The sequence below is a fragment of the Salmo salar genome, chromosome ssa01, assembly GCF_905237065.1.
Source record: "Salmo salar chromosome ssa01, Ssal_v3.1, whole genome shotgun sequence".
NCBI lineage: Eukaryota > Metazoa > Chordata > Actinopteri > Salmoniformes > Salmonidae > Salmo > Salmo salar.
In genome coordinates, this window is record NC_059442.1 from 153,514,634 (window position 1) to 153,540,565 (window position 25,932).

Below are 25,932 nucleotides of genomic sequence, written 5' to 3' on the forward strand. Positions count from 1 at the left end.
CCATCTTTTCAATATTCATGATATTTCCAAATAGTTCTGATTGCTTTTAGGGACAAAATGTAATCAATGTCCACTTGGTGTTACACAATTCTGTGATCAAACAACGAGCCATCATTTGGGCACCAATAATACATTTTGGTGAAATCATATGGAAGGCTTACTGTTAGCAATAAATCCCCAAATGGACCAAACAGCCTGAGATTTCTAACAGTGTGACAGCTTTTTTCCATTGGTTTAACATGAATTTGGTGTCACACCATACTAAATAGCAGTCACTCGGGGTGTACGTAATCCATTAATAAACTTCTATAATGACTTATTTTTCATCAAATAACTCTTATTTGCATGAGACTTATTTGTATCCTATTGCAATTTTGATCCTTTTAAGTGATTATGAGTGCAATATTTACAGTATTCGTTATCCCACACTTGGTTTCTCAGTCTCGGCAGGTGAACATTGCTCTAGTGACCTCTGAGTCTAACTCTGTCTTTGGGGAGGATGTAGTTATTTTACCTGGCTCTAGTGACGGTGCAGACAGATATTGGGGGCTGGCTGTGGTTTTCCCATTCCTGGTTCTCACTCCCTGCATTAGACCATCCATCGCCTTGGTCCATCTCTGTCTGCCTTACCAGTTTCACTCCTTCTGACCGATTGGCATACGTGATCCACCCTGGGAGGGCCCCATCAGCTGTGCCTCTTTGGGATACTGTTCCCCCCTGCTCTAACTGGTTGATCCTGCCATATTCTTGTCCCAAAGATTAAGACATGCAAGTCTTGGTAGAGTGAAACTGTGAATGGCTCTTTAAATCAGTTATGGTTCTCGATAACTGTGGCATTTATTAGGCTAAGATATGCCAACAAGTGCTGACCTTCGGGCACACATCCATTTATCAGACCCAAAACCCATCCGGGGTGCTCTCGGGTGCATCGGGCGCTTTTGGTGACCCTTCGTGGCACTAGCATCTCATTCAAATGTCTCCTCTATCAACTTTCAATGGTAGTTTCTGTGCCTACTATGGTGACCAAAGATAACATGGAATCTGGGTTTGATTCCGGAGCAGGAGCCTGGGAAATGGCTACCACAGCCAAGGAAGGCAGCAGGCACACACATTATCCACTCCCGAATTGTGTAGGTTTAGTGAAATTACTGTGAATCTTATTTATTTACCTTGACTTTAACATGGAAGACGTATTGAGACCTAGGTCTCTTTTTCTAATGCACGCTGTACATAAATATACACTCATATATACACTACCGGTCAAACGTTTTAGAACACCTACTCATTCAAGGGTTTTTCTTTATTTTTACTATTTTCTACATTGTAGAATAATAGTGAAGACATCAAAACTATGAAATAACACACATGGAATCATGTAGTAACCAAAAAAGTGTTAAACAAATCAAAATATATTTTATATTTGAGATTCTTCAAATTGCCACTCTTTTCCTTGATGACAGCTTTGTACACTCTTGGCATTCTCTCAACCAGCTTCATGAGGTAGTCACCAGGAATGCATTTCAATTAACATTGTGCCTTGTTAAAAGTTAATTTGGGGAATTTCTTTCCTTCTTAATGCATTTGAGTCAATCAGTTGTGTTGTGACAAGGTAGGGTTGGTATACAGAATATAGCTCTATTTGGTAAAAGACCAAGTCCATGTTATGGCAAAAGCTCAAATAAGCAAAGAGAAACGACAGTCAAGGTCAGTCAATTGGAAAATTTCAAGAACTTTGAAAGTTTCTTCAAGTGCAGTCGCAAAAACCTTAAAATGCATTGATGAAAATGGCTCTCATGAGGACCGCCACAGGAATGGAAGACCCAGAGTTACCTCTGCTGCAGAGGATAAGTTCATTAGAGCTACCAACCTCAGAAATTGCAGCCCAAATAAATGCTTCACGGAGTTCAAGTAACAGACACATCTCAACATCAACTGTTCAGAGGAGACTGCATGAATCAGGCCTTCATGGTCGAATTGCTGCAAAGAAGCCACTACTGAAGGACACCAATAAGAAGAGACTTGCTTGGGCCAAGAAACACAAGCAATAGACATTAGACTGGTGGACATGTGCCTTTTGGTCTGGAGTCCAAATTGGAGATTTTTGGTTCCTACGGCCATGTCTTTGTGAGACACGGTGTGGGTGAACAGATTATCTACTTGTGTATTTCCCACCATAAAGCATGGAGGAGGAGGTGTGATGGTGTGTGGGTGCTTTACTGGTGACACTGTCTGATTTATTTAGAATTCAAGGCACACTTAACCAGCATGGCTACCACAGCATTCTGCAACGATACGCCATGCCATCTGGTTTGCGCTTAGTGGGACTATCATTTGTTTTTCAGCAAGACAATAACCCAACACACCTCCAGACTGTGTAAGAGCTATTTGGCAAGAAGGAGAGTGATGGAGTGCTGCATCAGATGACCTGGCCTCCACAATCCCCCGACCTCAACCACATTGAGATGGTTTGGGATGAGTTGGACCGTGGAGTGAAGGAAAAGCAGCCAACAAGTGCTCAGCATAAGTGGGAACTCCTTAAAGACTGTTGGAAAAGCTTTTCAGTTGAAGCTGGTTGAGAGAATCTCAAATATAAAATAGATTTGGATTTGTTTAAGACTTTTGGTACTGTACATATACAAAAACACATTCGAACACAAATAAAACATCACAAAATCAATCAGAAAAACAGTTACATTCCTCCACAAATAAGTCCCCCACCAATAGTTTAAATTGTGACATCAGAACATCAAGATTAAATGTGTTTATAATTTTTTCCAGCAATAAGTTGCATTAAAACTAAACGCAGATTTGCCTTTCTCAGTGGAGACCGTAGGAACCTCGAGTTAACCAATATTGTGAACGGGTTAGGCAACTTGTCTATATTTCAACAGAAAAGTTAGATAAGTTTTTATAAAGTTGGGCCTTGTAAATAAAAAGGGAGTAATGTATAGATCTACGGGTCTTTAGCGAAGTCCAGCCAACCTTTTGATACAGGATGCAGTGATGAGTATCAGAACTGTCACCTATAACAAAATGAAGGGCACTATGGTAGATGGCTTCCAACGGTTTAAGTAGTTGCAGCTGCACTTTGATAAATAATGTCACCATAATCAAGAACAGATAAAAAGGTTAATTGAATAATCTGCTTCCCATTGCTTAGAGAAAGTCACAATCTGTAGAAAAAGCCAACTTTAAATCTTAGCTTCTTAACCAGCTCATCTCTATGTTTTCTGAACATCAAATCCACATCAATCCAAATGCCTAAGTATTTATATTCAGGAACACATTATATTGGAGAATCATCTAATGAGTGAACATGTAGTTCATCTGAAACATTCTTACAAGAGTTTAAAATAAAAACGTATTTTGTTTTGCCTGTATTAAGCACACGTTTTAAATCAGCAAGGGATTCTTGTATAGCTATTAAATCTTACTGTAATTTTGACACAGAACAACAGTCAGGGCAATAGGATACATAATAGTATCATCTGCATATAAATTAAGTTTACAATTTTTAACAGATTGACCAATAGTGTTTATATAAATAGTGAAGAGAACCGATCCTGGAATCAACCCCTGTGGTACACCTTTATCTACTTCAAGAAATTCAGACTTAACCCATCAATCACGATGGCCTGAGTTCTGTCACTAAGATAATCATGAAACCATGAAAAGAAATCAGAGCTCAGGCTTATCAAGGACCACTTATTCAGTAAAATAGCATGATCAACAGGTCCACAAACAAAGCCGCACATTTCATTTGACTGTCTAAAGCATTGACAGGATCATTAACAACTAAAGTGGTTGTTGTAATAGTACTATGCCCAGGCCTAAACCCGGATTGGTTTACATTCAAAATATATTTCTCAGATAAATAAAGAGCAAAGTTATACATTTACCAAGGATTCAAGAATCTTCACTAGAAAAGGAAGCCTTGAAATGGGGCGATGATGATTAAGATCACTACTGTCCCCGTCCTTATGAAGTGGCAGCACAAGATGATTTCCATACTTTTGGAATATTTCCTGATAACAAAGTTAAATAAAAAATGTGGGTTTTGAACTAACAATGATGGCCGCTGCACACTTAAGCAGACCAGGATCCAATTGGCCGGCCCCTGTGGATTTCTTGTTGTCTATTGCTAGTAAAGCACCCAGAACTTATTTTTCTGTAAAAAAAAGCCTAAAAGAAAAGCTTTGACTCGAATTTCTCTGATCATCTAGCAAGTTTCCCATACCCAAAATGTAATAGTGAGACACTTGGTTATCATCATTATACAAGGAAATTGTGTTTTTTGTTTTTGGAAATTCCAGAATTTGATTACTGATTTAAAGACAGAAGTAACTAAACAATGAGTACAAATATTTGATTTGTCTATTTGAGGATCATTCAACCTTATTATAATAACATTAATTATAATGTCACACCAGAAAACAAATTCAAGGCGCTATTTAATTTATTTATTCTTAAGGCACTATTTTAATTATGACAAATGTTAAGAAAATGTTGACCAATGTAATAAAGTTATGACTTTTCAAATAAGTTACGTTACGCGTTATGTTGGCTGACAATTTGTTAGCTACGCTATCCTATTGCATATCATTACAGCAGTATGTACCAGTATGTTAGCTAGCAGCCTAATGTTAGTTGGCTACTCATACATTGAACTTGCTAACTAACTAACCAACGTTTATTTACTTGATTGTTCACGTCATTCTTAGCTTACCGGTATAGTCCTTATAACCACAAAGTTTTTATTTCGATTATTTAATTACCTAGATCATGTTATCAATTTGGAGCACCGCAACATGTTAAAATATGTCTAAATTGGGCATGCCTATAAGTTGGGCAATTGAAGACATCTAGGGCTTATGTTAACTTTGATTGTGTTCGATAAAAATGATAGGCCTTTCAAACGTTTGAATGCAAAGTTGTATGCAGAATTATCGTCAAGTGACTTGATGCCTAGAGTTTCTATTGGACAAATGCAGGTAGGTCCCTCCCCCGTTTTGTTCAGGTAGATCGGTTTTTGTTGCAAAACATTTACCATTGCAATATTTCATGTACAGTCACATTGACCATATTTGTCTGAAGCGTGTTACCTTTAGAATTCACAGATGGCGATGCCTTATTGGGATTGGTAACTCCCCATCATTTGCAACAATGTCAATGAGTATCATCACTACATTTCCTTTGAAGTACCTCAAACTGTCATGATTACCAGCTGAGATTTTATTTTTATGAGTTGATTTTACTCCTGGCTCAGAGTTCGTCTGGGCAGTGTCTTAAAACTTACTCTGAGCTGGGAGTTAAAACTGGTTTTAACAGGATTCCTATGACCTTTTCTGAGATGCTTTTTGGATACGGGCTAAATGTACTCGTTGAGTCCAGAGACTAAATATAGTACGGTACAGAAACGGCTGTAGTTCACGAATTACAATGAGTTGAATCATATATTTGGCGTATTTGGGCTTGGAACAGGTCAAGTAACAATACTTTATGCTTTGAAACTATTTTTATTCTGAAATGTATTTCAAAATACATATGATGAATGATTTATTTCACATTTTCTCAAAATCCCAAACTTGACACTGGAAGTATGATACATAATGACAATTGTAAAATTTCCATTTGGTTTGTCTAGACACGTGCAAACATTTTTGCACGAAATTTCATGTATTTACACCAAACAGAATTTGTTCTATGGCACATTTTGATATTGTACAAAATATAGTTAGAGGATGTGAATGGGTTAAAGACATGCTCTGGAACCTTGGCAAATAGTATTTTTTCTTTTTTTACCTCCTGCTTTGGGCTGGATTTGTCAATGTGTAGTTCATACATGCATAATCTATGATCAGAATTGCTGTTTTACCTCAATTAGCCACATAATCCCTAGTTTCAAAGCGACTGTTTACTGGAAGCTGTTCAGTGCCATTTTCCCCCATGTGGGCCAGCCCCCAAGCAATTCGAATTCAAGCCAATGAGCTTCAGCCCCTCACCATTTGAGTGACGGATAGCAAGATGCACACACAGCATCATTCTTGTTTGAGTTTTTGAAGGCTTGTTTGGAGCCTAATCCATAATATTATTTTATGATAATAGAAATACTGTATATATTTCGAAGACTCATCATATCAACAATCCAGTCCTGTCCAAGACCCAGCTACTCTATCATATCCAAACTCTCCAACCCACCCACCCTCTCTTTCTCACTCTTTCTCGCTCTCTTTCTGTCTCTCGCTCTCTCCTTCTCTTTCTATCGCTCCCTCCCTCCCTCCGAGTTCATCTTTCATCAGACATTCAGCATCAGATATTCATAACCTTTTTATCCATGCCAGAGGAATTAATATGATCAATCATTCTTTGTCTTCAACCGCATAAGTGTTTAGCTGGAGGGAGCTGACAGTCAACGGCTGTCTGAAATGGCACCCTTTTTACTAATGAGGGCCCATAGGGCTCTGTTCAAATGTAGTGTACTATACAGTGAATACAGTGCCATTTGGGACGCATATACATAATAATTACTAGACCGCTATGTTAGTGTATCATTCTGTTCTCTGCTCCATAGTTGTCCTTAAGTGGGATGATGCTAGTAACAAATGCAGCTTTCAACACTGTTTTTCATCATTTAATTGTAATAAGATATTCAGAAGTTGGTGTACTCAATGCTGAGTCAGATGCTGAGCTATATTCAACCTCAATGCTTTTTGTCATCGTGTGTACATTGTGGTTATATAGTAGACCGACTGCATACAGAATTACCCTGTAATGTAGTCATGCAGCCATTTGTACTGCATGTCTTTGCTCCTTTGCACCCCAGTATCTCTACTTGCACATTCATCTTCTGCACATCTATCACTCCAGTGTTTATTTGCGGAATTGTAATTATTTCGCCACTACGGCCTATTTATTGACTTACCTCAATCTTACTTCATTTGCACACACTGTTTATAGACCTTTCTATTGTGTTATTGACTGTACGTTTGTTTATTCCATGTGTAACTCTGTTGTTGTTTGTGTCACACTGCTTTTCTTTATCTTGGCCTGGTCGCAGTTGTAAATGAGAACTTGTTCTCAGCTGGCCTACCTGGTCCCGTGTGGCTCAGTTGGTAGAGCATGGTGTTTGCAACGCCAGGGTTGTGGGTTCGATTCCCACGTGGGACCAGTACCGGGAATTTTTTTTATGAAATGTATGCATTCACTACTGTAAGTCGCTCTGGATAAGAGCGTCTGCTAAATGACTAAAATGTAAAATGTAAATGTAAAATGTTAAATAAAGATGAAATAAAAAAAATTACAAAAAATTACTTTTCTTTTTTTGTTGCCATTTTAAGGAGTTTTCAATGACATGATGAAGACAATCCAATTTGACTCACTTGTCATTAGTCACTGAAATTGAATAATCAGTTGATTCTCAGTGTAAGAGGCGTCATTACAGTCCCTGGTTCGAATCCAGGCTGTATCACATCCGGCCGTGATTGGGAGTCCCATAGGGCGACACACAATTGGTCCAGCGTCATCCGGCTTATGCCGTCGTTGTAAATAAGAATTTGTTCTTAACTGACTTGCCTAGTTAAATAAAGGTTAAGTGTATACAGTGGGGAGAACAAGTATTTGATACACTGCCGATTTTTCAGGTTTTCCTACTTAGAAAGCATGTAGAGGTCTGTAATTTTTTATCATAGGTACACTTCAACTGTGAGAGACGGAATCTAAAACAAAAATCCAGAAAATCACATTGTATGATTTATAAGTAATTATTTTGCGTTTTATTGCATGACATAAGTATTTGATCACCTACCGACCAGTAAGAATTCCAGCTCTTACAGACCTGTTAGTTTTTCTTTAAGCCCTCCTGTTCTCCACACATTACCTGTATTAACTGCACCTGTTTGAACTCGTTACCTGCATAAAAGACACCTGTCCACACACTCAATCAAACAGACTCCAACCTCTCCACAATGGCCAAGACCAGAGAGCTGTGTAAGGACATCAGGGATACAATTGTAGACCTGCACAGGGCTGGGATGGGCTACAGGACAATAGGCAAGCAGCTTGGTGTGAAGGCAACAACTGTTGGCGCAATTATTAGAAAATGGAAGAAGTTCAAGATGACGGTCAATCACCCTCGGTCTGGGGCTCCATGCAAGATCTCACCTCGAGGGGCATCAATGATCATGAGGAAGGTGAGGGATCAGCCCAGAAACTACACGGCAGGACCTGGTCAATGACCTGAAGAGAGCTGGGACCACAGTCTCAAAGAAAACCATTAGTAACACACTACGCCGTCATGGATTAAAATTCTGCAGCGCACGCAAGGTCCCCCTGCTCAAGCCAGCGCATGTCCAGGCCCGTCTGAAGTTTGCCAATGACCATCTGGATGATCCAGAGCAGGAATGGTAGAAGGTCATGTGGTCTGATGAGACAAAAATAGAGCTTTTTGGTCTAAACTCCACTCGCCGTGAAGCATGGAGGTGGAAACATCATTCTTTGGGGATGCTTTTCTGCAAAGGGGACAGGACGACTGCACCGTATTGAGGGGAGGATGGATGGGGCCATGTATCGCGAGATCTTGGCCAGCAACCTCCTTCCCTCAGTAAGAGCATTGAAGATGGGTCGTGGCTGGGTCTTCCAGCATGACAACGACCCGAAACACACAGCCAGGGCAACTAAGGAGTGGCTCCGTAAGAAGCATCTCAAGGTCCTGGAGTGGCCTAGCCAGTCTCCAGACCTGAACCCAATAGAAAATCTTTGGAGGGAGCTGAAAGTTCGTATTGCCCAGCAACAGCCCCGAAACCTGAAGGATCTGGAGAAGGTCTGTATGGAGGAGTGGGCCAAAATCCCTGCTGCACTGTGTGCAAACCTGGTCAAGAACTACAGGAAACGTATGATCTCTGTAATTGCAAACAAAGGTTTCTGTACCAAATATTAAGTTCTGCTTTTCTGATGTATCAAATACTTATGTCATGCAATAAAATGCAAAATAATTACTTAAAAATCATACAATGTGATTTTCTGGATTTTTGTTTTAGATTCCGTCTCTCACAGTTGAAGTGTACCTATGATAAAAAATTTGACCTCTACATGCTTTGTAAGTAGGAAACCCTGCAAAATCGGCAGTGTATCAAATACTTGTTCTCCCCGCTGTATATATTTTTTGATATTATGTCCAGCTCAAATATAACTATCAGGCTTAGAGTGGGGGTCGAATTTGATTCGACTCACATGATCACACATATTAGGCTAGATATGAAATACGTCATGTCTGCCATCATGCTTGTACAGTATGTGACCTTGGTAAATAACAATTTACCTTTCAGCCAATGAATGCCCATATACCTGACGTTAGATGATATTGCTCCTCTTACTTTAACAGACACATGTTGCCGGGGGTGACCAAGTGTAGAAAGATGGTTAGTCAGAAGTAACTGGATTCTGCTTAGGAAACGATGTCTCTTGATGTCTCTGGTTCAGTGTGGCTGGCCAGGGGTTTGGCGGTGGGTGCTATTCAGTAGGGCATGCAAATCAAACTTTATTTGTCATATGCGCCGAATACAACAAGTGTAGACCTTACCGTGAAATGCTTACTTACAAGCCCTTAACCAACAGTGCAGTTCAAGAAGAGTTAAGAACATATTTACCAAATAAACTGAAGTAAAAAATTGTAAAAAGTACACAATAACAAGGCTATATACAGGGGGTGCCGTTACCGAGTCAGTGTGCGGGGGTACAGGTTAGAGGTAATTTGTACATGTAGGTAGGTGTGAAGTGACTATGCATAGATAATAAACAGTGAGTAGCAGCGGTGTGCAAAACAAATTGTGGGGGAGGGTCAATGTAATAGTCTGGTGGCTATTTGCAGGGAATCCATTATAAAATGTTATGCAACCGATTTTTTTTCCCACCTTTATTTATACAGGTAAGTCAATTAAGAACAAATTATTATTTACAATGATGACCTCATTGGAACGGTGAGTCCACGTAGGCCTCCGTTTCAGTCCATTTTCTGGTTTGGTGCCTAATGAACTGGACCCTGGATCTGGCCGGTCAGGGAAGGGATATGGTTTAGGGTTTTTCCCCCACCTCTAAACACATTGACCCTGATGTCAGCCTCTCATTACTGAGGGTTAGATCCCCCTGATGTAATTGGACATCTCCCTGTTATTAGCTAACTACTTGTTTGTGAGCAGAGGCCTTTTGCAGTTTATACACTCGTGTGCGCGATTGTATGGCCATCTGGGTGAGTCAGCCAGAAGAAAATTGATCTGATTTAAATCCTGCACACAAATTCTATGAGCTCAACTTCCTCTTTTGCTGTTTTGGACTAAATCACTCTGTCACACTGACTTTGGGTAAACAATAATATAAAACATTCTCAGGTACATCATCTTCTAACTTTGAGTTTACATTTTAACAAAGAACGCCCTATTTGTTTCGCTGACGTCATGGGTATGTTTTTGTGTGTTGCAATAAGCACAACAGGTATTAACATCATCATTCGAATATGACATTTCCACATAATGGCCTAGTTTGTTAAGCTTATTGCTTTCTTCCTGAAGTACATATGGGTAGGCTAGTTGGTGTGGTTTGATCCCGTTTGATCATTACATCAATAGGCCATCATGATTGACATCTTAGTCCATAACCTGAATTACTCACGGCAGAGATATGCTTATAGGTATTAGATGTAATCCTTTTGTTTGGATATGTCTGTATGGTTTTAACTAGGGCTGGAAATTGCCAGGGACCTCACAATATATTATCACGAAACTTAGGTGCCGATACGATATGTATTGCGATTCTCCCTGTTCTATATGTATTGTGATTCGATACTGTGATTTTATTGCAATTTGATATTCCGAACATGTTGCTCACTATATGTCTGCTGCAGAGAGAAGAGCATGAGAAAACATTTTGATCAGTCAGGGAAATAACATGTTTTCAGCCCTTTTGACTCACTATTTAAAAATAATAGTTTTCTCTATACTTCAAATATCAATATAATATTGTCCAGAAATATTGTGATATGTAACTATCATTTGCTCCCTCCCCCCCATCACTAGTGTTAACAAAATTATTCTTAATATTGACATAGGTGAGACAGGGAGAGCTAATTAGCCTGACCTTAAAATACATTATGGTGTGTCCTTAGTCTGCAGGAAACAAACTCGGAGACAATAAGGTTGGCTTTTCCATTATACACTCTAATACCGATTACCAAACTGTAATAGATGCAAAGTTTGAATTGGCAATTATAATTTTTATGTTTTTGCAGAATGCTTGAGTAAAGCTGGTAAGCAACCACATTGCTCCTGCTACTCAGACGGGGCACAGAGAGACGTACAGATGTCCTCACTCCTCAAGAAGGGCTAGGCCACTGAGGTCAGGCAGACTGTGTAGTCTGTGTGTACATCCATTGGACCTGCTGTGGAGGGGGGGAGGTCATAGACTTATTGTAGTCCTGTACACTACACTACCTCTGGGTATGTTTTCTGTAGCTAGAGTAGAGAAGGGACTTGGGACATGTGCTGCTGGCTTCGATTCATGCGCACATCCAGTGTTTCTAAGCAGGTACAAAAGATAACTTCGAAAAATGTATCAATCACGGTGGAAAAACTTGAATCACTTTGGGAAAACGGCCGATGGTAGTCATCTCGATTGCTAGTTTATCTCGAGATTCCTTGAACCATTTCCTTTCAGAGTCCTAGTTGAATTTGTATTTTATTTGTACCTTTATTTAACTAGGCAAGTCAGTTAAGAACAAATTCGTATTTTCAATGACGGCCTAGGAACAGTGGGTTAACTGCCTTGTTCAGGGGCAGAACGACAGATTTTTACCTTGTCAGCTCAGGAATTCAATCTTGCAACCTTTCTGTTACTAGTCCAACGCTCTAACCACTAGGCTACCTGCCGCCCCACCTGACGGGTGAAGAAGAAGACAGGTTGATTTTATTGTATTTTTTTATTCAGCCTTTATTTAACTAGGCAAGTCAATTAAGAACAAATTCGTATTTACAGTGACGGCCAAACCCGGACGACGCTGGGCCAATTGTGCGCCGACCTATGGGACTCCCAATCACGGCCAGTTGTGATACATCATGGATATGAACCAGGGTGTCTGTAGTGACGCCTCAAGCACTGAGATGCAGTGGCTTAGACCGCTGTGCCACTCGGGATCCCACTTGATAGCCACATCGACACTACAGCAGGCAATAAATATAGCTGAAGTAACTCATATTGAACCATAGATTACCACCGATATCATATGGTATTTAATAAGCTAACAATCCCTTCAATAATACATGTAATATTCCCAGATGAGGGACACACAGGGAGTGTCTGATTTCATAACTTTATTGGATTTTCTATATCAACCATAAGCTGTTCATCCAGTGTTTGCGTTCCACAATGAAGGTTAATAAAACCGAAGGCTATCTGTGGGCGTTAGTGTCGTGTTACAGCATCAGTCTGTTGGCTGATCCTCGTCTGTCAGTAGTGGGTCATTCAGCCTCCCAGACAGACGTCAGACTATGGTCTTGCGTAATTTAACTCTTAACCAGATAGTTGTATCAAGGGCGCTTAACAATAATTCTTATGAAGTTGCCGCCCATCCACATCGAAAACTTTAACACAACAGTGAGTCTGATGTTCTGCTGTTTGTCATGGCTCCATGTAGCTCCATCTGCTCACACTGGCATCAAACAGATGAGGCACGTAGAGAGATCAACACCACTAAGCTAAACAGTGATTCTATGCTTTATGTGGTCTTTGTAATGTTCTCTCCCCTGTACTCCCTCATCTTCTGTAAGCCAAGTATAGCCACAGTACAGTAGTTGAGAGTTTCCCAGATTGCTTGTATGCAGCATGTTTGTGTGTGAGTACAGTTTGTAACCCTGACGGTGATAATGGAAGGCCATTTTATGTGTGTTCTCCTCAGACACTGGGAGGCCATTAAGAGGTGGGATGAAGCCATCCAGCTGACTCCAGACAACCCTCTACTGTATGAGATGAAGTCCCAGGTACATTACAATACTACAGCTGTCAGCCACTTATCATCCTCCTCCTGCTGCTCTCCCTCCTCCTCTTGCCCCTTCTAAGCCTCTACTGTACAGATGAAGTCCCAGGTACATTACAATACTACAGCTGTCAGCCACTTATCCTCCTCCTTCTGCTGCTCTCCCTCCTCCTCTTGCCCCTTCTAAGCCTCTACTGTACAGATGAAGTCCCAGGTACATTACAATACTACAGCTGTCAGCCACTTATCCTCCTCCTCCTGCTGCTCTTTCTCCTTCTGCTGCTCTCCCTCCTCCTCTTGCCCCTTCTAAGCCTCTACTGTACAGATGAAGTCCCAGGTACATTACAATACTACAGCTGTCAGCCACTTATCCTCCTCCTTCTGCTGCTCTCCCTCCTCCTCTTGCCCCTTCTAAGCCTCTACTGTACAGATGAAGTCCCAGGTACATTACAATACTACAGCTGTCAGCCACTTATCCTCCTCCTCCTGCTGCTCTTTCTCCTTCTGCTGCTCTCCCTCCTCCTCTTGCCCCTTCTAAGCCTCTACTGTACAGATGAAGTCCCAGGTACATTACAATACTACAGCTGTCAGCCACTTATCCTCCTCCTTCTGCTGCTCTCCCTCCTCCTCTTGCCCCTTCTAAGCCTCTACTGTACGAGATGAAGTCCCAGGTACATTACAGTACTGCAGGTGTCTGACACTTATCCTGCTTTCCTTCCTGCTCTCCAACTCTCCAGTCCTCAGACCACAGCCAGCATGTTAGAGCCAGTTGGGACTAGAGGTTGACCGATTATGATTTTTCAACACCGATACCGATTATTGGAGGACCCAAAAAAAAGCCGGTACCGAATAATCGGCCAATTTTTTTCTTTATTTGTAATAATGACGATTACAACAATACTGAATGAACACTTATTTTAACTTAATATAATACATAAATACTATCAATTTAGCCTCAAATATATAATGAAACATGTTCAATTTGGTTTAAATAATGCAAAAACAAAGTGTTGGAGAGGAAAGTAAAAGTGCAATATGTGCCATGTAAAAAAGCTAACGTTTAAGTTCCTTGCTCAGAACATGAGAACATATGAAAGCTGGTGGTTCCTTTTAACATGAGTCTTCAATATTCCCAGGTAAGAAGTTTTAGGTTGTAGTTATTATAGGGATTATAGGACTATTTCTCTCTATACGATTTGTATTTCATATACCTTTGACTATTGGATGTTCTTATAGGCACTTTAGTATTGCCAGTGTAACAGTATAGCTTCCGTCCCTCTCCTCGCTCCTACCTGGGCTCAAACCAGGAACACATCGACAACAGCCACCCTCGAAGCAGCGTTACCCATGTAGAGCAAGGGGAACAACTACTCCAAGTCTCAGAGCGAGTGACGTTTGAAATGCTATTAGCGCGCACCCGGCTAACTAGCTAGCCATTTCACATCGGTTACACCAGCCTAATCTTGGGAGTTGATAGGCTTGAAGTCCTAAACAGCGCAATGCTTGAAGAATTACGAAGGGCTGCTGGCAAAACGCACGAAAGTGCTGTTTGAATGAATGCTTACGAGCCTGCTGGTGCCTACCATCGCTCAGTCAGACTGCTCTATCAAATATCAAATCATAGACTTAATTATAACATAATAACACACAGAAATACGAGCCTTGGGTCATTTAATATGGTCGAATCCGGAATCTATCATCTCGAAAACAAAACGTTTATTTTTTCAGTGAAATACGGAACCGTTCCGTATTTTTTCTAACGGGTGGCATCCCTAAGTGTAAATATTCCTGTTACATTGCACAACCTTCAATGTTATGTCATAATTACGTAAAATTCTGGCAAACGAGCCAGGCGGCCCAAACTGTTGCATGTACCCTGATTCTGCGTGCAATGAATGCAAGAGAACTGACACAATTTCACCTGGTTAATATTGCCTGCTAACCTGGATTTCTTTTAGCTAAATATGCAGGTTTAAAAATATATACTTCTGTGTATTGATTTTAAGAAAGGCATTGATGTTCATGGTTAGGTACAGTCGTGCAACAATTGTGCTTTTTTCGCAAATGCGCTTTTGTTAAATCATCTGCCGTTTGCCGAAGTTGGCTGTCTTTGTTAGGAAGAAATAGTATTCACACAGTTCGCAACGAGCCAGGCGGCCCAAACTGCTGCATATACCCTGACTCTGTTGCAGAGGTGACACATTTTCCCTAGTTAAAAGAAATTCATGTTAGCAGGCAATATTAACTAAATATGCAGGTTTAAAAATATATACTTGTGTATTGATTTTAAGAAAGACATTGATGTTTATGGTTAGGTACACGTTGGAGCAACGACAGTCCTTTTTTGCGAATGCGCACCACATCGATTATATGCAATGCAGGACAGGCTAGATAAACTAGTAATATCATCAACCATGTGTAGTTAACTAGTGATTATGATTGATTGATTGATTGTTTTTTACAAGATAAGTTTAATGCTAGATAGCAACTTACCTTGGCTTCTTACTGCATTTGCATAACAGGCAGGCTCCTCGTGGAGTTTAATGTAAAGCAGGTGGTTAGAGCGTTGGACTAGTTAACCGTAAGGTTGCGAGATTGAATCCCCAAGCTGACAAGGTAAAAATCTGTCGTTCTGCCTCTGAACAAGGCAGTTAACCCACCGCCCCTAGGCCGTCATTGAAAATAAGAATGTGTTCTTAACTGACTTGCCTAGTTAAAAAATTATATATATATATTTTTTAAATAAACGGCAAATCGGTGGCCAAAAATACCGATTACCGATTGATATGAAAACCTGAAATCGGCCCTAATTAATTGGCCATTCCGATTAATCGGTCGACCTCTAGTTGGGACCAGGTACGGCCAGTTGGGACCAGGTACAGCCATTTGGGACCAAGTTTGGCTAGTTGGGACCAGGTAGGGCCAGTTGGGACCGGGTAGGGCCAGTTGGGACCGGTACGGCCATGTACAGCCAGATGGGGCCAGGTACGGACAGATACAGTGTCTCTCTGCTACACACAGAACCTTTTGTTTTGTATGATCCCTTTTTATCTCTTTCTTGTTCTCTGTGCTGGTACAGTACAAATATAGTGTGTCTTTCAAAGATTTCAAATTGAATCTCTCCATACAAGGATTGTAAGTAGAGGATAGACATGTTTGTTCTAGATGGTCAAAGATGTGTGTCACACTGTGTGTACATGTTGACGTGTTCGTGATCCCATGTCATCAGGATGTTCTCACCTAACCCTCTCCCGGCTGCCACATTGGTATGCTTTAAAGTGAGAGCAGAGGACGGTGGTTTGGTCGGCATGGTGATGCCAATGTGGAAACCATCCAACCTGGGCTCCATTGGGACTATCAGTGTGGGCACCACCTTATTTTGCGGGCAGTGTGCACATAGCCTGTCTTCTCTTGAGAAGGCAGGCCTCTCTCAATAGCAAGGCCATGCTCACTGAGTCTGTACATTCGTCAAAGCTTTCCTTGTGTCAGTCACAGTGGCCAGGTATTCTGCCACTGTGTACTCTCTGTTTAGGGCCAAACAGCATTCCAGTTTGCTCAGTTTTTGGGTTAATTCTTTCCAATGTGTCAGGTAATTATCTTTTTGTTTTCTCATGATTTGGCTGGGTCTTTCTCCCCATCTTCCTTCTTCCCTCCCTCCCCTGACACCCAGGTGTCAATGAGATTAGGCTAGCTAGCCAACAGAGATGTGATGGGGGGATCATAGAGCAGTTGGCTATCCCTGACTGTGACCTATAGTCACACCACGTGTCCCCACACTTCTCCAGTAGTATCTGTACCACAATTAACTTTCTTCTTATATATAGCCTTAACCTTTCCAAGCAGCATTTTCCCTCCACGCTTTTAATGGCAGACATTATCAACCATGATATGAAATCTGAGAGGAATTGAATTATGCGTCCTCATTTAGCCAAGTTCTCAAATACTCTACTGTATTTTGGGCTGCTAAATAACTTTATTAGTCATGTTTTAGAAGGGACACATAAAAAGGGGTCACAAACACACAGAACTCTGTTAGTATGCTCTGTAGCGGGGGAGACATTTCCCTCCCTCATTAAACTATATTCTGATGTGTTTCATTACACAGTTTTAACACTGTCTGAGTGTGCAATAAAAATATCTGTCCCCATTAGTTCAGTCTGTCAGTAGGGCATCCTCCACATGCTGCAAGACGAGCTCTATGACTCTCTTATCAGACGTTAGACAGCTCTCTCTGAGCCAGAAGACTGAGACAGATGCAACTCAGACATTTGCCATTCACTTTCTCTTATCACCTTCCTCCCTTTAACTCAATTAGCCTCTCTATGACATGCACTGTCCTCTTTGTGTCTGTCCATCACGCTCTCCTTTAAAAGCCTTGTCCTTCTGTGTTCGTCACTTTCTCCTTTGAACCTTTTGATTGGCATGAGATCCCATTCCAGCTCAGTCATCGCTGATGTCTGTCTGTAAAGCTGCGTGAGGCATGAATGTTGAGGACTAACTTTATTGTCCATTGAATATAATGTTAACCCTAGAATAACAGTCAAAAACAGAATATGAGAGGGGGGGGGGGGGTTTCAAAGACTAGAACACTGTTTGTTGTTTCCCCACACATTCCAACATATATCATCTCTGATAAACCACGTTTATTATTCTCATGTCTTAAACAATCACTTCTGGAGTCACCTTTCTCTCTTGGTTAAACAAAAGCAGTGTCTCAGTATGCTGGTTCCGTCCTCTCTACCTCAGTACAGCACAGTGCTGAGGTAGTTCCTGTGGTCTGCAGTCCAGAGACAGATGGAGGCATTAGCAGTGTATCACTAGAGGTCCCTGTGTATCATGGCCTTGAACCTCCCAGTATTCTAACCTCATTGTAATGTAATAGCAGGTTATTTACCAGGATCCTGCCCCTAGTTCGTCTGGCATTGCTAATTATAATACATAACGTAGACAATAAGACTGCACTATAACGTCACGACCGGCACATTTTCCACAGGCACGTCACTAAGGAATATCCGTCAGAGGATGACTGGCTTCGCATGCATAGTGATCAGTCCTCTGGTGCCGGGTGCTGTGATCTAATTTCCTACTGACTGCTGAACTGACAAACAGGCCTCAGTTATCTCTGTCACTGATGCTGGGATGGTGGAGGAGTGCGACTGGCTTATAAATGACGTTAACCATCCTCACCATTTTGTGAGTTACTCTGTGTCACCATATCTGTTTATTTATCTGTTGCTAAGGTTGAATAGAATGGTGCTTTATTATATTTTTATTCAGGATGCAAATGTGACTTTTCCCCTAATCCCAGAGACGACAACACATACAGTTAACTTCCGTGATGGTGCAAAATATGACCCTTTATGCGGAGTCTGTTTGACCCTTGCCCTCTGACCCTTGACCTGCAGGTGCTGACCATTCTGCAGGAGGTGTTCCCAGCGGTGCAGGCAGCAGAGATGGCTGTGAAGCTCCGCCCCCTGTGGTGGGAGGGCTGGCAGACCCTAGGCCGTGCCCAGCTCAGTCTGGGTGAGGTGGACCTGGTCAGTTTTACCACCTACACATTTTTCACACTGTCGTGCCAACCCTAAACAAACTGTGCTGTCTCGGATATTTTCTTTTCACATGGTCCTGTTGAGCACAGTTCCAGCAACTGTGGAGGATGTGTAACCAGACCAGCTTGGTTGGCTCTGCAAGGATTGGCTCTGTTAGGTTTGGCTCTCTAGTGTGAAAAGCAGGTAACCTAGCTTGTGATCCATGAACAGAAACACTAAGATTTTAGTGAATAATGCACTTCACCCTCTGACATCACTACAAGGTTTAGCAGGTGGCTGAGTCGTACGAGTCTCACATGTTACTGTATGGAGGTGAGACTGTTCGGGAACGGAGACTGTAGGGAAGGGGCCCTAGCTTGTCTGTCATCCCCACAGACACTAAAATATCAGTCATTACCCTGAGCTCTTATTTTAACTTTTCCCTGTCTCGCTGAGATAAAGTTGCTCTTTTAAAGCACACCCAAGTGCCTGGGGCATGGAAGATCACTTAAGGTGCCCCACAGTGCACGCCTGAACCTGTATGAAACCTGGCTGGATCACAGTTGGACTGCTGCTCTGCCTCTTAGACAGGAGAGGAAAAAACACCTAGCTGAACTGAGAAACCCTATGGCTAATGGCCCTGTGTGTACATCTCTAATGTCCCGGGGCAACTTAACTGTCAGAAGTTTACCCAAAACAACAATGGGAAGTGTTGAAAGTTACCTGAGCTACAGCCCGCCAAATATATACACGCTTACATATATAATGGAGAGGAGAAAATGCCAGTCTATTTTTAGAGCGCCTTGTTCAGTCTCGTTTCAGGACGTTGTGTGCATCAACATGTTTGAGTAGCGCCCTGTTTGCACAAAGACGGGCGCAGTGATCTCTGGCTTCACATACACATGTCTCTCTCTCGCTCTCTTTCTTTCTCTCGCTTTCTCTCTCTCTCTCTCTGTTTTTTCTTGTTCTCTCTGTCCATTTCTCTCTTGGTCACTCTGTTTTTTCTTGTTCACTGTTCTCTCTGTCCATTTCTCTCTTGGTCACTCTGTTTTTTCTTGTTCGCTGTTCTCTCTGTCCATTTCTCTCTTGGTCACTCTGTTTTTTCTTGTTCGCTGTTCTCTCTGTCCATTTCTCTCTTGGTCACTCTGTTTTTTCTTGTTCGCTGTTCTCTCTGTCCATTTCTCTCTTGGTCACTCTGTTTTTTCTTGTTCGCTGTTCTCTCTGTCCATTTCTCACTTTTCAATCTCTTGTTTTCTCTTGTTCTGTTTCTCCCTCTCTCTGTATTTCCTCCTATGTATCTTTCTTTCTCTCTGTATTTACCTAGTGCCCTGATTGACTCTGAATGGAATATGTGCTATTATAATAAAACATCACATTTTTATATGTAGTGTATGACAAAAGTTGGCCATCAGATCTAAGGGGCGGTTTTGTCATTTGGTTGTGGGATCGTTGTTGAAATGAGAGAAAGAAGGAGCACAGAAGACCTAATTCCATCTTTGAAAGATCTGTGCTTTTGAAAGAACTGTGTGAATACAAACCATTTATCCTATGAGTCTTGACTTGCCGGAGTTCATTTGTCAAAACGTTCTTTTCTTGACAGTTTCGCTTGACTTAGCCTTTATAGTAGTTTTGTTTGCATACTTGTTCCAGTTGGGCAAACCAAACCAGTCCATTTCAGGAATGTTGGCCTAATAAGAGCTTGAGGTCTCCTTTAAGACTGGCATTTGAGGAGATTACAGAGACAGAAAGTTGTTTAAGTCCCATCCTTTTAACATACAGATACAGGCCATAATAGTCCAGGTGTGATTGCCGAGTCCTGTAATGGTGGCTAGTAAAATGGCTTCACCATTCTGTGAATCATATCGTGTTCTCATTTGGACCCTGAGAAGAATGAGGGGAGGTAGAGAGAAAACAGGAGAAGGAGAGACCAGGAGAAAGAGTGTGCAGGAGAGATGGCAAATGAGAGAGGGCAAGAGGAAGCATCTTCACCACCCATGGGATAAGGAGTGTACAACTAAATAATCAGGGCCTGGAGTTTTCCCTGGTAGCCCAAAAAAACTCCTGGCACTACCCATAGTATTAGTAATAAATAATAATATATTGAATGTGTAATGCGCTTTTCATTGAAAAATAATCTCAAAGTGCTACAGTTAGTGCGTTAAAATAATTAATAACAAGAGACATAGACAAATAAGGACTCAACTAGACCGGCCCATTGACACAAAGAACACTGCTGACGCTACAAGGACAACAAGGAACATGGCAATAACTAACTAACAGAAGGCCTTCCCAAAGAGGATGTTTTTTAGGCCAATTTTAAAGGAGCCCAGAGTCTCTGTTGCCTTCAGGTGGTCCGGGCGTGCGTCCCAGAGGGGGGGGTCGAGCGAGCCCAATCCCCCCCATGGTGCGGAGCTTGGTCCTGGCGGACGTGGAGGAGCTGGCTATTGCTCGACCTGAGGTTGCGGGCAGGGTAAAGGGATAAGAGCAATTATCTGATTTTATGATTTATTATCTAACAATCTTATTACCCAAGAGGATAAATAAAGTTGCATATCTTATTCATCTACTGCTGCGTAAACACTGATGCTGATCAGTGCCTTTAGGTTAGAATGAGGGGGATGAGGTTATTCTTGGTCATTACTGAACCTGGTCATTACTGAACCTGGTCATTACTGAACCTGGTCATTACTGAACCTGCATCAGCCCCATCTTAGAATGAATCATCCTAACAAAAGCTTGAGTCATTTGAGTTTGAGTTTGGTCTGTCTGAGATACTTTGTTATTAATTTGAGCTCGGACAGAGATAGCTGGAAGGGATTCAGCAATACCTTTCTAATGGTATTCAACTCATTTCGGTCACGATCAGATGTAATTTGCAAACTCAACAATTATCATGAAAAGTACTTAGTGTGAGATTAAAGATTCATTTCATAATTCCACCGGCAGGGCAATGGTTTGATTTTTTAGCCCATTACTATGTGAAGTATGATTTGCCCTCCTCCAGAGTTAGACAATTATGTGTAAATCTATGTACTTATGCCTGGTCAGGTGAATGATGGATGGAGGCCATCGTAATGATGCGGTGAATCTCTCTATAATGAAACTAATGTGACAGGAATGAGGTTTTGTTGTAGCTGACATTCTGAAGAGAGACTAGAGCTACCACTTCACATTGTTGCCAGTCTCACGCTTCATCAAATTAGAGGAATTATTACGCAGAAACAGCAGACCTGCATACGGATCCTTTTGAACGTATTTCTTCCTAAACAGAGGGATCCTAGGAAACCTATCTATTACGACTTTAACTGTTCACTCTTTACAGATGGTGGGACTCAAAAGAGAGCGCTATAGATTCTTTGACGTCCTTTGGCTTTTAGATGTACAGCATTTTTGACATGATTACTGTAGACCATCTGGTAGAGTGATCTTTGATTGTAATATGAACGAACCGTCAACATATGACTTTCTCTGTAGCATTGGAGTTGTTTTATGGTTCTTCTCAGCAGGCATTGTGACCAACAACACTCACTACTCCTTTTAGTCTCAGAGCAGATCTAAATCAACTGAATTGAATACATTTGTGTCTGATTTCAAAACAAATCCCTGAATATTTTCCGGATAATAGTATAAAAAAGCACAAACCACCCCGTTTGATAACATAAATGTACATTAGAGACCTTTCCTTAACTTTGTCCATTTCCATGATTCCTATTTCAAGACAACTGCACCCCATTCCCAGTGAAAGGGTCTGATGACCATACACTAGCAATGTACATAGAAACAGGACCCCTGGGGACAACCAAAACACTACAGTTGTTTTTACTCATCAAGCTTCTCCAATGGTCATATCACGTCAATGCTTTGGTATTTGGTATTTTATTAGGATCCCCATTTAGCTGTTGTGAAAGCAGCAGCTACTCTTCCTGGGTTCGACATAAAACATGCCATTGTACAGAACACCAATAGGCAAGAACAGCTCAAGGACAGAACTACACACCTTTCCTTTCAAAGCCTTAAATCTTCCCCAAGAAAATATTTGTCCTTCATACCAGTCATTTGTGTTAATCTTAAGTCAATAAAAATATGTTAACAGAAAGGAAAATACAACAAAGGTCTTCATCCTGTCCACAGGCGGTGAGGTCCTTCCAGGTAGCGGTCCACCTGTGTCCGTCAGAGCGCCCCCTCTGGTCGGAGGACCTGGCATGGGCACGGCGGCTGCAGCAGCAGAGACGGACGGCCCAGGACCAGACCCAGCGGGAGGAGGAGGCCCAACAGGATGTCCTGAACCCTCCAGAGCTCCAGCAGGACTACGACTTTGAGTCAGACGAGGTGGTGGTGGCCTGCGCTGCCGTAGCCGAGAGACAGAGACGCTATGAGGAACTGAAGAGGACAGTCGTGGTTGTCGACGCTGAGGGGAATTCTAGGGAGGTACCTGTGGAGGAGGAGGGGTCAGGGGACACACCCTCTTCATCACAGGATCAGTTGGTCAAAGCACGGGGACTATGATCTGTCTCTAAGGACTTATGGGCTAGAATGGATCTTATGGACTGAAATGGGTCTTTTGTTTGTTTTTGTTGTTTTGAGTCTTTAGTCTTATGCATGTCGTTATGGTTTTCTGCTTTAGTCTACAACAGACTGTGGGTGATAGAGGTAGATTTAATCAAATAGATTTTTGTTTGTGTGTTATGTTTTCACTGTTTATCAATGCTCTCATATTACTGCCATTTAAAAGACTGAATTTGAGCGTAGCCAAAAATAATTATCATCATCATTTGGCACTCGAGGTCAATAGTCACTCGTTGATTAATCCTCCTCCTGAAAAGAGGATCCTGTTGTGTTTTGGAATATGTCTGTCAGTCACATTTATCTCAGACACATTCAGGGCCGGTTTCCCCAGACACAGATTTAACCTAGTCCTGGACTAAAAAGCTTTTCACTGGAGAGACTCTATTGAGCTTGCTTTTCCATCCAGGACTAGGCTTACTCTGTGTCCGGGAAACTGCCCCTTAGTCTTTTGAAATGTCTATGAGAACATCCGGAACGTCTTTGTCAGATGACCGGAAAAGATCTCCCTGGAAAACTCTTCTCGCTTGAGTCAATCAGTCAAGCTGTTATTAACGTCAACTTTTTGAATTGCAGTTTCATGCAACATAAAATCGCAGTTGGAAGTGCTATTTCATAATGACTAACGGACTGGTCTTATCTGTTGGGAAACTCTGTCTCCACGGTAACTCAGAGAAATAAACCCCACAGAGAAATAATATTGCATGAGTATTCCCAGAATTCCAGCTGAGTGTTAGGATTTGTGTGTCATATGACCCTCCATAGGGGATAGGTGAGCTGCTAAAACAATATATCCACCTTGGGCCTGAAATCTAGCAGCTGGATAGCGCTGAAAGCTCTGTGCAGTCAGCCTGGACTGGCCATGCTGAAAAGCCTAGAAGCTTGAACAGTCATTGAATTTGAATGGCATCTTCTAATAGCAAGATTGTTTTCATGGGACACTCAAGGGGTTTTGTATGACTAAAACAGGCTATCAAATTTAGGGGTTTATTATTGCCGATATTAAAGAGAGGCGCTGTGAAAGAGGAGACAGGTTTTTGAGAAGATTCATGTATCCTCCTTGTCTTTATTAAAATCATATTAAGACCATTTCGTCATCTGTATCTCTCTTAAATATATTTCCTAGTAGTACAGCATTAAAGGAGTATTCTGACAGAGGGAACTGGCCTCGTACTAGAACATGAATCTCAGGGGATGCTTTAGGATTTAAATAGGGCATTACACGTCAGGAACATTTTATCAATAGAAATCATTAGACAATAAATTGTTCTTGGTAAAGAACTACAAACAGTGCCTATATCATTGTAACTGGTAATTGGTAGGATATGTGTTTTGGTCATCATCACTACGATGGAAGTAGGCAAAGAAGCGGCAACTATGGGTAAAAGCAGACCTTGTTCTCTCAACAAGTCAACCACACTGAGGGTACGTGTTTACAGTGCAAACATCTGGTGATGTTGCCAAAGCCATTCAAATCATTTAAACACCTGGCACAAAAATTCTCAAAACAAGTCTGCAGCACAAGATTGTGGTAGCGTATCAAAATGGGGCATGAATGTGTTAGTAACAGTAATTCATTTTGTAGGACTGAGTTCATTCACAGGTAATGTGGGGGACGATAGGAGCTGTAAACAAATAGTGGGAGAGGGAACATCTGTTTAGACCATGAGAATGCTCATGTATAATGTGAGTTATATTGATGTTTCTGTAACTGACCCAGCTGATGTAGTAATACTTTGTTCTGTAAATAATAAGCAAATGGATCCGTTTTACCTGTAATGTGTCAATTGAAAATAAATCAATTGGTTACAAGTAACGTTGCAAATTGAATTGGCCTTTTATTTACTATATGCTATATTTTGACTATTGTATTCACTCCGCCAGCATAAGTCATGGAAAAGATTGAACAAAACTCGCTATGCTACAAATATTTTAACTAGTGGATGTACAGTACAGTACAAAAGCCTACGTTATACATCATTTAAAGTGTAAATCATTTGCCACCCTCACATGTTTTGTCATAAAGGTGCTGTATTAGAGAAATTACATTTCTTTATTATTGATTAGAGGCATATTAACTGTAAAACATCTGAAAATGCTGTTTCCTTCTGAATAAAATGCAGCAAAGCATATGCAGCCAACCTAAACCAGTCTTTACGACTGACCTGATGAACTGACTACCTGATCAAGTCCTCTGAAAAACATTAGGATGAAGGATGGTGACTGATATTGATCAATGATCTGTAACCTCCATCAGATGAATCCTGTAATCAGTATTTATGTTTAGTTTTAGTGCCATCAGTGGGCTGGACTGATTGATAACTTATTTTTTCAGAGGCTTTGATCAGGTAGTCAGGTTACCAGGTCAGTCGTAAAGACTGGGTCAGGTTGGCTGCATGTGTTTTGCTGCGTTTTCCTGTGGCCTGCTTACGACCTTCCTCATCGAGCTCTGTGGGTATTTCTCTCTACTTCTCATAGCCATAACCGCTTTATGCAAATACTGCTTATTGATAATAATGTCAGTCAAAGTTGTTGTGAGTTTAGGTAGTCAGTAAAAGGCTGGTTCAGGTTGATTGTATTTTGCTCGGTCCAATATGACCCTCCTTCACCATCAAGCTCTGAGGGAGTTTCTCTACTTCAGAAGGAGTGTGGACAGGACTTGAAACATGGAGGTGTCGAGGGGCAGCCAGAGTTTCAATCTAGCGTACTTCTCATGGCTATATAGCAGCTTGATGCAATGTTTGGTTAGCCTAGTAGTAATGAGATGTCAGTCAAATTTGTCGTGAGGGGGTGCAATCATAGGAGTGCAATACCGTAATGTGG

General features: G+C 41.4%; 1 protein-coding gene across 7 annotated transcripts in view; it reads left to right on the top strand.

The window, feature by feature from the left end:
* The window catches only part of ttc33 (tetratricopeptide repeat domain 33), a 75,647-nt gene that overhangs the window by 48,597 nt on the left and 1,118 nt on the right, over positions 1-25,932 (top strand). For 3 of the 7 annotated variants that reach the window (XM_014139259.1, XM_014139268.2, XM_014139244.2), the window contains exons 3-5: positions 12,941-13,022; positions 18,424-18,555; positions 22,678-24,925. In XM_014139259.1, the coding sequence (XP_013994734.1) occupies positions 12,941-13,022; positions 18,424-18,555; positions 22,678-23,052 (589 nt within the window). In that variant the 3' untranslated portion in view covers positions 23,053-24,925. Of the gene's footprint in view, positions 1-12,940; positions 13,023-18,423; positions 18,556-22,677; positions 24,926-25,932 lie in introns of those variants that run through there. The other 4 variants (XR_001320386.2, XM_014139283.2, XM_014139253.2 and 1 more) reach the window with 4 other exon arrangements.